Source organism: Rhipicephalus sanguineus, chromosome 1 (assembly GCF_013339695.2).
Source record: "Rhipicephalus sanguineus isolate Rsan-2018 chromosome 1, BIME_Rsan_1.4, whole genome shotgun sequence".
Taxonomy (NCBI): Eukaryota; Metazoa; Arthropoda; class Arachnida; order Ixodida; family Ixodidae; genus Rhipicephalus; species Rhipicephalus sanguineus.
Window position 1 is genome coordinate 147924289 of NC_051176.1, and position 15492 is coordinate 147939780.

The following is a 15492-nucleotide window of genomic DNA, read 5'->3' on the forward strand; positions in this document are numbered from 1 at the left end:
GAGGAGAAAGTGTATGGCTTTGTGCCCATCGAAAAGGAGGATTGTGTTAATCACATTCATAAACGAATGAGTGCTGCACTGAGAAACCTCTTGCAGAAGAGCAAAGGGGAAGGTCGGCCAAGCCTCGGTGGCAAAGGCAAGCTCACTGCTGAGCTTGTTACAAAGCTTACGAATTATTATGGCTGGGCACTCAAGGCACACAAGGGAAACATTGATGAGATGGAGAATGCTGTCCTTGCCACGTACTATCATGTGACTTCCACAGATACAAAGCCACAACATTCACGGTGCCCAAAAGGTGAAGAATCATGGTGTGCACACAACAAGGCAGTGGCAAGGCAGCAGGCTCCTCCCAGGCACCGGTACAACCTCCCTGAATACGTTGCTGAAGCCCTCCTCCCAGTGTACACTCGCCTCTCTGATCGGAAGCTGTTGGAGCGCTGTCAACGAGGCAAAACTCAGAATTCAAATGAGAGCCTCCATTCAGTAATCTGGTCGCTTGTGCCAAAAACCAAACACGCCTCGCTCTTCACAGTCGAAACTGCTGTTGCGGAAGCAGTCGCCCGGTTCAATGCCGGAAAGAAACGTGCCTCTGAGGCCATTTTGAAGGAGCTGCATTTGAGTCAAGGCAGCACAGATGTTGAAAGGTGTCTAGAAAAGGACCAGCGGCGGCTAGCGGCATGTGACAAGAAGCATACCAGAGCAGAAAACTTCAGGAATGCCATGAAGAGGAGGCGTGTGAAAGAAAATGATAGTGATTATGTGCCTGGTGGCTTCTAGAGCGAAAAGGACTTCTATCTGTTGCTTTTTAGTAGCAAGAAGAAACCTATACCAAGTCTTCAAACTTCTTTCCGAGTTTTCTCAAAATCCGTTTTTCGCCTATGTGCTATACTGTTGCCCACAGTATCTTTTGATCTTGTGATCAGATTTGAATGATTCTTTTTGCAATTGAAAGCTTATGAGTTCCTATACACAATAATACTACTAAATTATGGACTTGGTCAAGAGAAAATTTTTTATATGCTGATAAAACTGATAAAAATTTTCATGTTCCCAACCATTACATTACAGATGGCAATAACTTTTATAAAAATATAGCTAAAATTACAGTAATGGTTGAGTTGTGATCCTTGATTGTTCTAGAATATGGCCATATCAAGTTTTCTAGGATATTCAATGATTAAATTGCAGAACAATTGGGCAATTTGATCATTCATTATTTATTTAATATCTCAAAAACTACTTGAGCTAAGAAAAAATGGATTGCATATCTGTTTATAGCAGGTTAAAATATACATTGCCTGAAAATTTCATTTGAATATGACAATAAACAAAAGTTTTTTTTTAGAAGACCAGAGTCTCCCCTTAAAGTAGACTATGTCATTTCCGCACGTAGAAAAACACACCAGAAAACTGCCAAGCCTTTCACAACTTTGCTTCCGAAACTAAGGCACGGACTTCTTGCGTAGTTCGGTCGCATATACCGCAAGCGCCGTAAAACAACGTGGCTTTGGCCTGCGAAACCCTCGGTGATTGGCTTTGCATGTTAAAATTTGTTCACGCTGGGCAGTCGCCACTGCTGCACCCCACCACTAGTACAGAAACTCCCATCGTTCCGGCGCACAGTTAAAACGCTGCCGCGAACAGGCGCCTGAAAACTTTTGGCTACGGAGCACCCATGGCGATGAAGCACAACATTACCGTTGCCAGATGAGCCATGTTACGCGAACATAGGGAAAGAAAACTAGCTACCGTACCCCCTCTATTAGCTGTTAGGCGGTTAAGAGTGGCGCTGCTGACTGGAATGGCGGCTCTTCTATCAACAAAAGCCACTCCCGAGCAGGTGCGTGAAGCTGTCAGCACGCTGTAGCGTCCCTGATTTTTCCTTTGTGTTGCCGTAACTGGCGGTGCACATTTCATGTAAATATACTATTCGATATTCGATTCGATATTCGATATTTTTGGCCACTATTCGGCACTATTCGATTCGAATTCGATTCGAGATGAAATTTCACTATTCGCACACCTCTAGTTATAATGAAACAACACTATATTGTATGTACATGTAGGACTATGACCCCCATACTGGTGTATTTGAGTATTTGCCTATGCTAAAAAAAATACTGAAGATTGTCCTTGGATGACATTGTCACTGGACGAATGCACTTAAGCTTTTTGAAACTATAAAAGTTACTGGGCATGTGCTGTGTGTGCTGTGTACACACAAGAGTGTTCATTTGATACTCTTCAATGTATTGCATGAAAAGTCAATTTTCAATTCACACAGCTATACTGAAGTAACTCACATTTCCTGCTCATTTTATTTTTGTCTGTGTATAGGTGGATGGAAACCAGACAACATTCAACTTGCGTAACTTGAAGCCAGTGACTATGTATGAGGTGACAGTGACATCTGAGAACATGCATGGCACTAGTCTTCCAACATATGCCGTGCGCACTTTGACTCTGGGGGCTGAGCCCTCCTTTGACCTGCCGACCCCTGAGAACATCACAAGCAATGAGACACTCCCATCCATCCCAGATGTTCGTGGTTGCTGCATCAAGCGTGGTGTTAAGCAAGAGCGCTGCCTGCGTACTATGTGTGATCCCAGCCGAGCAGATGAGACCACGTGAGTGAAGAAAATGTCAACTAATTTTGAATGAGCTAATTTTGAATGAACAGAAGGCCAAAAAATAAGCAGTAAATAAAATTGCGGTCACTTTCTTTACCGGAGAAATCTTCTTGCTTAAAAGCCTGCCAACAAACAACTGCTTTCTTATGTGGCATTAAAAACTGCTCATGTTTGTGGTTTTATCTAGAATTGTTTAAGCCCACATTATTGATGTAATAATCAATTTTATATGTGTCATCAGAATGTTTTTCAAAACTAAGGAGATGATTGCCTCATTCTCATTTATAACCAGTGGAAGCAATTTGAAACAAGAAAAATATAAAAACAGCTGATAGCAATACATTTGGACTCGCCATTAATTTTTACCGGGAGTAACACTGTCAGCTAATGAATAGTTTTCTATAAGGCTACTTTCAAGATAAAACAGTGTTAAACTTACTTTTATACAAGCAATATGGTTGCAAAAAAGCTGGAGGATCAGATTTTACAATGAAATAAACGACCCTACGTATACTTTGTATATAGTATGCAACCAAAACAAGGAAGTGATTCCACGTTGCTAAAGACACTGTAGCCCGAATTATTACTACTACAAGCTCTTCTTATTTACCTATGCATTTGATAGAATATCTTATTAGCTTAAACATATTTTTGGTCACAGAAGGTGGTAGAATTATTGGCTCAATTAGTGTCAAGTGGAAACAGCCTTTAATTCCAGTTCAGTGATGGGCAACTCTTTAAGACACAGTTAGCTTCTGGAAGAGGCCATAAATAAGCGCTGTCCAATTCAAGTAGTTTCTTGAAAGGTTGAATTATATCCAGGAAAGAACAAAAAGCAGATAATTTTCATATTTGGAGTTTTGTGCAGGCTAAATGATAGAGCTATGTACTTAGCTCCTCCCTTCTTACACAGGTTGTGTTTCTTTCCCTTTTAAATAAATTTATTCTCTCTCTGGCCATTTTGTTCAACATTAACGCACAATAGCATGAAAAAAAAGCCGAATGTTTACCTAGCATCTGCCTTATAATTTTCTTGGGCAGCTACAAAAAGAGGAACGGTATGAGGTGTTCTGGCTGACACTTTTCCAGGTTTGCCTCTTCACATCACCCACATTGTGTTGTGCGTGTGCAGGCTAACAGACGTGATGATCTGCGCACCATGGGCCAACGTGACATTTGCCTGCATGGCAGATGGGGTGGACCACACTGGCTGTTGCCGGCGTCGGGGCTTGCCAGAGGCCTGCCTGGGCTTCTGCAAAGGCAGTGTGATGCGTGTTGATTACCGTCACTTCCGCTGCCTCGAGTACATGCCTTTCTATGGCAGTTGCCTGCTTGAACACTATGGGGTGCTGCCTGGTCCACCCAAGGAACTCACTGTCACTGCCATCAGTCGGAACTGGGCTGTTTTAAAATGGAAACCTCCCAGGTGAGAAGCCATCCTGCAAGCAGTAGGCTGCTTATATTTGCTTAAATCTCCATCTTCTAATGTAGAATTTGAGGGCAGTATCTGTAGCCCGCTGCTCCTGCAAACTGTCACGCTCCCAGGGGAGGTTATGACAGATTATCTACAGCAAGGTTCGCAAAGCTGACTGAGAATGTTAGGTGCATAAGGAATCAGAAACAATGTTTCGAAATACCCTAAGTCCTCATGTTCTTGGCAAGCACAGGCTATTTCATTATTGTCTGTGTTGCAAACTGTTGAATACAGCTTTTGCTGTTTTGCATCACAACGCACCAGAACCATATAAGCATGGTCCTTGCACTGCATGCGTAGCTTATTTAGTTTGTAACATGAAATGTCAGCATTTGGCATTGTCGATTGTGCACTGGGAATGAAGATCTAGTGGTGTTAAGTGAAACAAGTGGTGACTGTTGCATGATCCTGTTACTATTATAAATGGACACAGGCAGTTAGAGTTGGGGAAGTACAGATGTACGGTCACGGCAGAAAAACATTAGCACAAGCGACCATTGGCTGGAATAGTCACTTGGGCTAATCTTTTTCTTTGCTGACTGTAAATGACATTATGATTGTTTGGATGACCTTCTGTGCTGTTGTGCTTCTAGTGACATCTCATGGTTTTTTTTGTTTGCTTCTTTTAGCAAACTGCCAGAGACTGTGATAAAGTACGGACTATTCTGGAGAAGGCTTGGAGATGAGTTTGAGCCTTACTTTGCTGTACCTAATGTCAAGCCACCCTACCTTATGGACAGACTGGAACCATCGTCTGAGTAAGGACCAACTTTCCAACTGTCTGGGGTTCATGGTGAACATAAGCAAAAATTAGATTTTGAGCTTGCTGTGTGCACTCTATTTTGTGCTTGGGTAGTATTGTTCACCGCCTCTGTAGATATTAAATAGAAGCTATTTATGTTCACTGCTGCTTTGGGAGACACAAACAGCTATCTTCTGTAAAAAAGTGCGGCCGTGTTGCATTTTTCTTCCCTTTTCTTGGCGAATTCGAATGGCATGTTCAGAGCACTTCCAGAGCAAGATTTCTATCTTCAGCTGTTGTTAGGGTAAGGCTATTTCTAGGGCAAAGATGTTTCAATAGCCAACCAAAATGACTGGCTATATATTCTAGTGTCAGATGTAGAACATCTGTTGAGCCTATGTCACTCTACAGAGCAGTGCCGAAATTGGATGAGTGGAATGGAACTCCATGCAAAGCCAGTTTAGTGAGTGCACTTCCTCACCTTTCAGCTATAGTAATGGGACTGGTGTTTCACTTGGGGATTTTTAGGCATCACTCTTTGTCAGAAAGAGGTACTCTTTCATACATTTGGTTGGCTGCTCTGAATCTGCAAATAAGATTTAGTACATACTAAATGTATGTGCTTCATGCACAATGCCATATTCATTAATTTATTTCAGCTATGAAATATTTATTGTGGCTGAAAACAAATATGGAACAAGTGAAGGGTCAGATCGCATTGTGCTGAGGACACAGGATCCTGTACCTGAGCCAGTAGATGAACCTTCAGGATACAATGAGACTGCCTGCTGTGTGAATGCAAAGGTCAAGGACATATGCATGCCACTTTGTTCTTATAAGGTATGTGTCATTCTTCTTTGACTTGTTTATAATACATTAGCACTGGTCTAAGTTTCACTGCATCACTCTAGCACAAGTAAAGCATATATTTCTGTATTTTATGTTGTGACTGACCTATTCTTACTGCTGAATGTGAGAATGTGTGACTTATATGTGAATTAAAGTGTAAAGCATTTATATATTATTGGGTATATGAGGACTGATGTATTTCATGAACAAAAACCTTCTTATTTTTAGATATAGGATTATGGTATTTGATGTGCTTGCAGTAAAAAAAAAATAATGAAGAAAACCTAGATACTGGTGTTTAAAATTACTTCTATGATACGTTCACATTTTTAAAGCTTTTACTTTGCACACCTGCACACAAACGATGACAGTGAGAAATATTCTAAGTAAAAATGTTTAACTGGAGTCCATGCACCTTGAAGAGTATAGCTGCGGTAGTTTATTTCAATGGGAAAGTGTAAATGTACATACAAAAATGAACAAGCTTCGCATGGATTGGTACTAAACTGCAGTGAAGAAATTGTAGTGTGCCTGCGACATTCACTATTGTGTGAAGTTAAAGTTGGACGATGTGGAAAACTTCGCTTATTCTTCAGCTATTTTCTACTATAGGATACCAATCCCACAGACGTTTCATCCAGCAGAATGCAGCTTTCACTGTCTCCATCCGCAACAGCAGGCAGTGCTTCTGTCGTCATTAGGTGCTCAAGCTCACTGATTTGCTGTGAAAACGTTAGACATGGTTCTTATTATTTTCTTCTGCACACTGCGTAATTTCTTTCCTAGTAGAATATTCACTAGAGCATAAGTTTGAAAATGAAAACTCAGAAAAAAACTCATATTTAAGCAGGGTAAAATAGTTAACCTTATTGACTACAGTCTCAAGATAGTGTTGCTGCTAATTCATAGTCTAAATGCTCAAGTGTAGTGCCACTGTTATGCTAGTTTAAGAGGACAGTATGCCGTTTAAGTTACCAAATTTGATTGCATTACTAAACAACTTTGATATCAGGATCATACAGCATTTATTTTATTTTATTTCTTTTTGCAATTGCAAAAAGACAAATTTCTGCTGTAAAAGTGCAGGATTCATCCTTCACTTACTCGCGCAAAACACACAGGGACAAGAAGAGACTTACGAGGACAGGCACGATCCTCGTAAGTCCGTGTGTGTTTTGCGCGAGTAAGTGAAGGATGAATTTGTTCCAACTAAGCCGAATTGCAGTTTTGCTAAAGTGCAGGAGCTTTTTGTGAGATAAGATTGTGGAGCAGGCAATGCACTAGTCACATACTAATCACCCAACCTCAAGTGCATATGTACATAATCTGTAAGCAGCCTGCGGAGCTTTTGTTTGTAGCATCTGTGGGCCTCCTAGATATTCAAACCTCTTTTTGCCACAGGCTGCCCAAACTTTCAGCCAATTCTGTGCCTCCCCAAAAGACATTGTTTCCTAAACTTTGAGGAATCATGCCGCCTGATACCTGATGCACGTTGAAGAGTCCTGATCTATTACATGTAATAAGACGTACTAAATGTAATAAATGCTAGATAACATCTAATAATCCATTCCTGTCTATTCTTTATTATCTCTGCTTTACTGCTCTCCTGCTATCCGACTGCATCTTCTTGGCTGGACAGATGAAGTTAGCTGACCTGCAATACTTGAGCCCCCTTTGTCTTGATGAGATGCACACTCTACTGCGATGCGGTGCGGGCGGCCGTGACCATCGACCATGTTGCCAGCGGTACGGTGTTCGTGATGAATGCCTGCCCATCTGCGCTGGAGAAGTCTCACTTAGCAAATATGACGTCACTGCCCTTGTCTGCTCCCGGGACATTGGTGCTGTTCTCAAGGTGCTCACTTTTACATCTCTTCTCATTCGCCACATGTGGCTGTTATTTTTCAAATGCCGTCAAATGCTCTTCTACTACCTTTCCTTCTGCACAATTACGGCATAGAAGCATGGGTCTGTTTGCTATCTAAGCCTTTGTCGACATCATGGAGCTCTTGAGCTGAAGAGAGTACAAGTGATATCGCCAAGTATTTTTTTCATGCTCCCATCTTCATGTTATTATAAGTGAAGGTAAACGTGCTTGCAACACATGGGTCATAGCGAAAGACAATCATGCCAAATTATTATACAATATCAAAGGTTGATAGTTGATGTATCAAAAAGTCAATATGCTCTAGTTCTTATCAATCATGTATGAGTGCTGATTGACCAAGCTTGGTTGAATGGCTGAGCCTAGCATTTCGGCTTTGACCTTACATGCATACTTTCATGATTTAGAACAACTCTTTCACCTTTGCTAGTTTGCAATGCTCTTATGTGGACAGAGGCATCAATTCTAGCAAGTGATGCCTCTGTCGTGGGCAGTTACAAATCCACTTAACAAAAAACCAAGTTGTATAGCTGTATGTCATGATGCCTCACGAGTCATATCACTATACTGCTTTTTTTTTCTCTCTCCAAATCTCAGAGTGCATGTACTGCGAAATTTTTACTTCATGACTTGCACTAACACTTTCGTGACCGCAGAAAAATCGATTGTTTTTGAGTAGTCCAGGAAATATTTTTTTTTTCTTGCCACAGAAATTGATTGATGCTAAATTATAGGGTATAAAATGATAGAGGAAGGATTGGTCTTTCTTACAGTATTAATTTCAAACAACATACTTATTTCAAATATTATAAAAAAAATTATGAAACAATCAAAAATGCATCAAAAAGAAAAAAAATCATAAAGACATCAATGCTACTCTGTACATGGTAAACATCAAATAAAAAAACGAAATATACGTTTTGAACGCAAAGCCCTTATAGAGTAATAGTGCAAATATAGGCTCTGTAAGTACAAAGGTTACTTACATACATACAAAAATATAAGCACTAGTGCCTATCATGCGAAGCAGTTTCTCGACGCGGTGAAACAAAGGTTGGCTCACTGTGCGTTTGCTTTTGGAAAATATGCATCCACGCATACTTATTTGTGTGTTTGCATATCTCTCTGATGACTTCTACGTTGAAAAAGAACACGAAGAAGCCGCGGCGCGGCACTCCGTAGCGCTAGGTCAAGGTCCACTCCGTGCCGTCTTGCGAAGAGAACTCCGCTCTTTCTGCAGCCGGTGCCAAGTGCTCCCGCCTGAACGAAGTTGACACCTTGCAGATAAGAGCTGTGACCTTTAGTACGCACTGGATACGCTTACATTGACGTGCGGCAGCGATAAAGCGGCCCGAGGAGAGAGCAAAACTTACCGTCGGGCACCCGCTGATGTTCCGGGGTGATTTGACGCACTATCGTAGTCAGTACTGAAGTCTGACAAATCGAAGTCGTCTTTCGTGTCTGTGCTGCTACCATCATCCAGAGATTGGCGCTCAGGTTCATCGGCATCCATCGAAATTCGGTGTTTTCGTGGAGCACCCGCGAGCAACGTCAACGCCATAACTGAAAGCACGAGCGCTCACGTCCCTGACTGCGAAGGAGTTTTAAAAATCCCCCCACGGCGGAAAAAAGAAACTGAAAAGCGAAACTGATAAAATACTGCCTCTTTTACTCTTCCAGAAGCGCTACCTATATATACTATCGATCGGAATAGGCGCGGTCACGAAAGTGCTAAGGTGCAATTTAAATCCTGATAAACTTGTAAAATCATACTGTGTTGATGGATGTGTGAAGATATCAACCTACAAACAATGCATGTGCCTCCTGGTTCCATATTACTAAACCTGTAGTGCCATGTTTATTGTTGAAAAATTGTGTATTGCATGCTTATTTTCATTCAGTTTCTATTTTTGATCATGTGGGTATTCTGTGCACAGACCTTATTTTTTGTGAGTACAGTCTGAGTCATTCAATGGACTGCATTATCCCTTCAGCTACAAAGCCAAATTTTCTAGCTAACCAGCTGAACAGTTCTGGGACTTCTGCTTTTGTTCCCACCGATGCAACGCCTCTTGTGAAGATGAATTTCTGAGATGATGAATAGCATTACGAAATCATGTTATGGTTTTCATAAAGACAGTTAGAATTTGCCTGTTATTCACCTCATTCACAACTGCCATGTGGAATTCTCTGTCCTGGTTGATGGCATAGGATTTCCTATGGTTGATGGTAGAGTTGCTGTGTAGGCTCCTTAAAAGGAACCCTTTAGAGTAACTCTAGTTGATGGGCTGAAACGTGCCAGTGCCACAGAGCAGTTTTGTATTAGTGGTGGAGTTGTACACTGGTATTGGCATGTGAATAAATTCTGCTGGCCTGGACATCCCTTTACTCAAGAAAGGGTCCTGCCACTGGTCTTGCCTTTTCAGCTACTAAGCTGAGTGATGTGTGTAGCAACTTGTGAAGCAAATGTCTCATAGATCATGTTTGCATATTAATATAGCAAAATGGGCACTTGATAAGTTGCCATTGGTGTGTGATTAATCACATCATCCTTAACACACTAACTAATACATACTACCGTATATTTGTTTTTGGAAAAGTTGTCATCACACTCAACATATGACTGGAAAATTAATGCAACCACAAATACAATGTTCGTGGTATGAGTATAGGTTTCCAGCAGTCCTAAAAAGGAATTCCTACCTCATAAATGTTTTGTTAACTATATCGTTTATAGTTTGTGACCATTTGTTTTATGTAGCATGAGATTGCTGCTGTTCATTCTAAAGTCTACCAGTAGCTTTCACGAGTTCAGAAATGGTTACAGTCAAAGTTTGGGTGTAACTAACGTACATATAACAAAATATGGAATGTGTCAAAATAAATCTAGAGTTTTTCTTGCTAATGTCAGCTTCGGACAAATACTGTGCTTAAAACAAATATTGGGTATAATAATGGCACTTTTATGTTTAATTCAACATTACTATACCAAGCTTTTATGGAGGTTTTTTCAGATCTCGCTTTCTGCATAAAGCTTAAGAAAACTTTACGCACTTTACTACTCTAAACATTGCCATTGAATTTAAGGCTGTTGTTTTATCCCTTCACCTATGTATGCAGTGTATGGAAGAAGGCAAGGACATCATTCCTGGCCCGCCTGAAGATTTCCATGTGACATTCGTGACACCCACTTCTGTACACCTTGTTTGGAATGCGCCATCAGGAAATGTCACGACAACACAATATCAGATTAGGTATGAGGCCATCAACGGCACAGTACCTCCACACCCTGCAGAATACACACAGGTGAACACATTTGTTGGTTCTTCACTAGTTTCCACATTGTTTAGCCTTTGTGATTTTTTACGGTATGCAAGATGGCCATGCTTTTTGCCACTGAACAGCCACTTTATTAGAGTTACTGAGGAACTTGATGCTTGCCAGGGGCGTAGCCAGAAATTTTTTTCGGGGGGGGTTCAACCATACTTTATGTACGTTCGTGCGTGTGTTTGTATGTGCGCATGTATATATACGCAAGCAAAACTGAAAATTTTCGGGGGGGGGGGGAGGGGGGGGTTGAACCCCCCCAACCCCCCCCCCCTGGCTACGCCCCTGATGCTTGCTGTAATTTATATTGGTGTGTTATTTTTAGTAGCTGTTTGTGACATGTCAAGAATATGTCGCCATTATCACACTGATGCTGGATACTGGCGTCGCCAGTAATCAGAGCTTATATTTGACGACAGACAGTGAAATTGCAGCTGTAATGGCAACCTAACTCCAAGCTTCAGTTTACCTGGAAAGGTGGTGTTCAGCTAAAGTGCTAATGGTAGCTACAAGGTTCAGCATTTAAAGTGCACTGGTTGTTGTAGATGTAGATTTTTCTACCTCTACATCTACATTAGGACATAGTTATTTGTGTTCCATCTTGGCATTGATTAGCTGTTTTGGTACTTTTTGTGAACTAAATATCTATTTTTAAAAAGACAGACATGCTAGCTGGCACTGTGCCCTGTAGAAAGACAGGCTTGTGGAACTTTGGCTTGTTGTGTCAGATCGTTAATTTTAGCAAAGGTGTGGCTTTTCATTCATGATGGCTTAGCTTGATTCTGTTTAAATTTAGTTATCTGTAGGAAGATATATATAGTGTTTACTATTATGGGTTTATCATTAAGCAGAGCTGGTTTAGGGAGTAAAGGCAATTTACGACTTTTTACCACGTACAGATGGTCTATATTTTCACTTACATCCATGTATATTTAATCCCAGTGTCATAATTTACTATATTTTTACCGTTATAGACATATGTACAGTAGTTGTATTCATGGCTTATGTACCCTACTAGTTATGCAGATATTTCTGAATTGCACTATATTTACTTTTGAAAAATTGTTTCAGGAAGTGAATGTGACAACAACAATGGCCATTGTCGATAAATTGACACCAAAAACAAGCTATAGCTTCTATGTGGTGGCTGCAAATGAACAGGGTTTCTCCGTTCCATCTCTTATCATTCTTCTTACCACTCCAGAGAAAGGTGTCGACGAGAAGGGAATACAGAGTGAGTCACCAAGCTCCTTCGCAGTTCTAGTTGTTTTGTGACATTGTTAATTTCAACGATTGTTATGTGCTCACCTTTAAAATAAGCATGCTTTTCTTTGTATTATATTCAAGTATTCCCTTCAAATGACTCTTTCAGCTTATTGTGTATTTAAGCAGGGAGTATACTCATTGGACAGGTCTTCATTACATACAGAATACCAAGTTTAATTCATATACAATATTTTAATTAGCATACCTTAGCAGAAGTATTCATTTCTCATTTGGCTGTGCAATATTTAGTGCTAGAGTTTGAAACTGCATATACAGTTGAACACATAACAATACCAGTTTTAACAATATATTGGACAACAACAAGTAGCCACTGTACAACGAACTTTTGTAAGCCTTTTGTGGGGAAGAAGACTGTTTACAACATTGCACCCATTATTGGTTATAAAAGTTACGTCTGATTACTGGGTATCTGTGTAGAAAGGAAAGGAAGCGCCTTAAATGCCAGGGGAAAAAAGCAAGCCGCCACATCAATCCGTGCACCACGCATGCTGTGCCATTCATACCATAGAGGCAATTTTCCAGCCTTCTCCACACTGCCCACCAACCTCACATGCCTGTCTCCCATCTCCTTTTCACCCTCCAAATGTGGACAGTGCCAACAAGGGAATGTGTGTGACGATGACTGATGACGCTTTCTGCACACTCAGTGATGAGAAAAGTGGGATGAGGCGAACACACATGGCAGGGGGAAGGGGCGTGCAGGTGGTTGCAGGTGGTTGCAGGTGTCCTATTCTAGCTAGAGTTGCCGAGTGCAAAGGTGGCGTGGGCACCCTGTCTTGCAGATAATCTGAGTGGCAAGAGGGGAGCTAAGGCTGGGCAAGCCGATACAGGTGATAGCTTCGATCCAGCTTTTGAAAAACCAGCCACCCCTGTTCCTCGCACGTGACAGAAATGCACAAGCTGGCCACACTAGTCAATGAAGCATAGTACGAAAAGCTGTACGGTTCGTGTCATGCATGAAGCTGGGGGCCACTTATCGAGTTGAATGACCCAACACACACGGATGGAAAAATATGGGACACCAGCCGCACCACCATATATATACTAGTAACAAGAGCTCTGCTGGTAAAGGGAAAATAGACAACCACCCATTTGTAGCACAAAGCCGCAAGTAAATCCATACGGATTTCTTAGAAATAAAGCCTCTTAGTCGCCGAAAAATTCGTCCTGGTCCGGGGTCCAGGATTAATTTTTCGGCGACTAAGAGGCTTTATTTCTGAGAAATCCGTATGGATTTCCTTGTGGCTTTGTGCTACAAATGGGTGGTTGTCTATTTTCTCTTTCTTAACCCTTCCGCCACCTTGCGGGATTCCGCAGAACTGATTTTCAAAAGCTCTGCTGCTGCCCTTCCCCTCCTTTTTGCTTTTTTTTTTGTGTGTGTGATTCCATTGAAGTTAATTTCATTATAACAAGAGAGAGAGCGAAAGATAATGGAAAGACAGGGAAGTTAACCAGAGGAAGCCTCTGGTTTGCTACCCTGTACGTGGGAAGGGGATGTAAAAGAATGAGAGAGAAGAAGAAGGGTTTGTGACGACAGCATGCGACAAAGAAAACAAACAAGCAAACAAAACAAAGTCATCACCATAGTCCAGTCCAAGTACTACACAGCAACATTTTCTGCCAATAGTCACAGTTTGTCATTCAGTCCATTTGCTTGAAGAAACTGCAACAACGCCCTCAGAGCGGCTCATGTGGAAGACCGGGTAGGCCAGGGCCCTAGGATTTCTGTGGTACTTGGCTGTTGTTATAAGTGGGTTCAACTGTGAATTGTAATGAATAATGTGTAGCGACATCTAATATATACAAATTTACTGCCTTAGTCTAAAGATGCTTGAGCAGTAAGTGTGACATCATTTCATTTTAAAAGCACTGTTCTTGGTATTTTTTTTTTTTGTTTGTAATGAAGGGGGCCTGAAATGCCTTTCTAAGTAATCATTGAATGACCTTACAATTGGATTGCATTACGTCATGAATCTCCTGCCACCACAATTTGCTTAATCCTTCAAGTATAAGCGGAGTTGAGTTGGAGGTTGCTATTACACGAGCACATGGATCTCTCCTTCACGTGCACTAACATGTTGGAGGTTGCAAAAAAGTGGATGGTAAGGTGGCAAGCCTCTGCCCAAAAGTTATATCAATGCGTGTCACGGCCTTGGAATTTTCCTTAGTTTTTTCTTTCCCTATTGAGCACTATTACTGGTTCAGGCATGCACGGTGCTCTTTAAACATAATATGTGCACTCAGGCCATTTTGTGGCTTGGGCTCATAATATTTGCTGACATGTTCACACAAGCCTTGTCTACAGATCAGCAACATTTCATTTATATGTTCCAAAGCTGTTTCAAGGCCCCATTAATGCACAGTGAAATTGTTTGAATGCTTGAAACTGTTAAAATATGTGTGTGCAATTTCTATCTTTCATGGACCATTGATGTTGTTATGTTCCTTGTAAGGAGAACTAAGCCAATTTGTGTGTGTTTCACAGGCATGGTGAGCCCACCATATGGCGTGGAAGTGCTACATGCTGCTGTCGATGCCATTGCACTCAAGTGGTTGCCACCACTGCACCTGCCACCGCAGGCAAACCTGTCCTACATTGTCCGTTTTGCACCGGTCAATGTCTCCAATGATGACAACCGCTGGACAAGTGTGGCAACACCTTACACCTCTCTTATCATCGGGAACCTCACTTTCAATACGCAGGTAATGTACACAGACATCTGTGGAATCCAGAATGTTTTGTGATTTAGCACAGTGCAGAAACAGATCTTGACTTATATTGGTGAATGCAGTTTGCAGTTTGCAGTTTTCACATCATGCCATTTTAGGGCATTACAGCTTGTTGTAAAAACTGCCATTTGTAGCACTCTTTCACCTTCAACAGATACCATACACTTTTTTATTTGCATGTCTTGTTATCATTTAATTCATGTTAAAAACATTTTTCACACTACAGACATGATGATATAGGTACTTCAGGCAGGCTTGCTGACTTGAGAAAGATTGGAGGGTAAAAGAAGTCAGTCTTGGTTTATTTAATAGAGGAGAGCATTCCTGTTACTTTTTGTTATTGTGGTCTTCTAGATGTTACATTTGTGAAATGTGAATTTTTTTATGCATTGAAAAGTATTTGTCGTGGCTTCTGCCACTCTTGTGATCGTGGGGAAAGGTCTGCTGATATGAAACATTTGCAGAGACCCTTCCCTGGCTTCAGAAATAAATTATGACTTTGTAGGACGACTGAATGTCTCATGTGATGAAACCAGTTGGCACATACCATCTATAAAAAGAAGCT

At 41.2% G+C, this 15492-nt stretch overlaps 1 protein-coding gene across 2 annotated transcripts in view; it reads left to right on the forward strand.

The window, feature by feature from the left end:
* LOC119399963 (Ig-like and fibronectin type-III domain-containing protein 1) overlaps positions 1 to 15492 on the forward strand; it is a 228288-nt gene that overhangs the window by 193893 nt on the left and 18903 nt on the right. For both annotated transcript variants that reach the window (XM_037666882.2, XM_049417019.1), the window contains 8 exons: positions 2341 to 2630; positions 3766 to 4059; positions 4737 to 4865; positions 5509 to 5689; positions 7338 to 7553; positions 10704 to 10889; positions 11982 to 12144; positions 14683 to 14900. In XM_037666882.2, the coding sequence (XP_037522810.1) occupies positions 2341 to 2630; positions 3766 to 4059; positions 4737 to 4865; positions 5509 to 5689; positions 7338 to 7553; positions 10704 to 10889; positions 11982 to 12144; positions 14683 to 14900 (1677 nt within the window). The remainder of the gene's footprint in view (positions 1 to 2340; positions 2631 to 3765; positions 4060 to 4736; positions 4866 to 5508; positions 5690 to 7337; positions 7554 to 10703; positions 10890 to 11981; positions 12145 to 14682; positions 14901 to 15492) is intronic.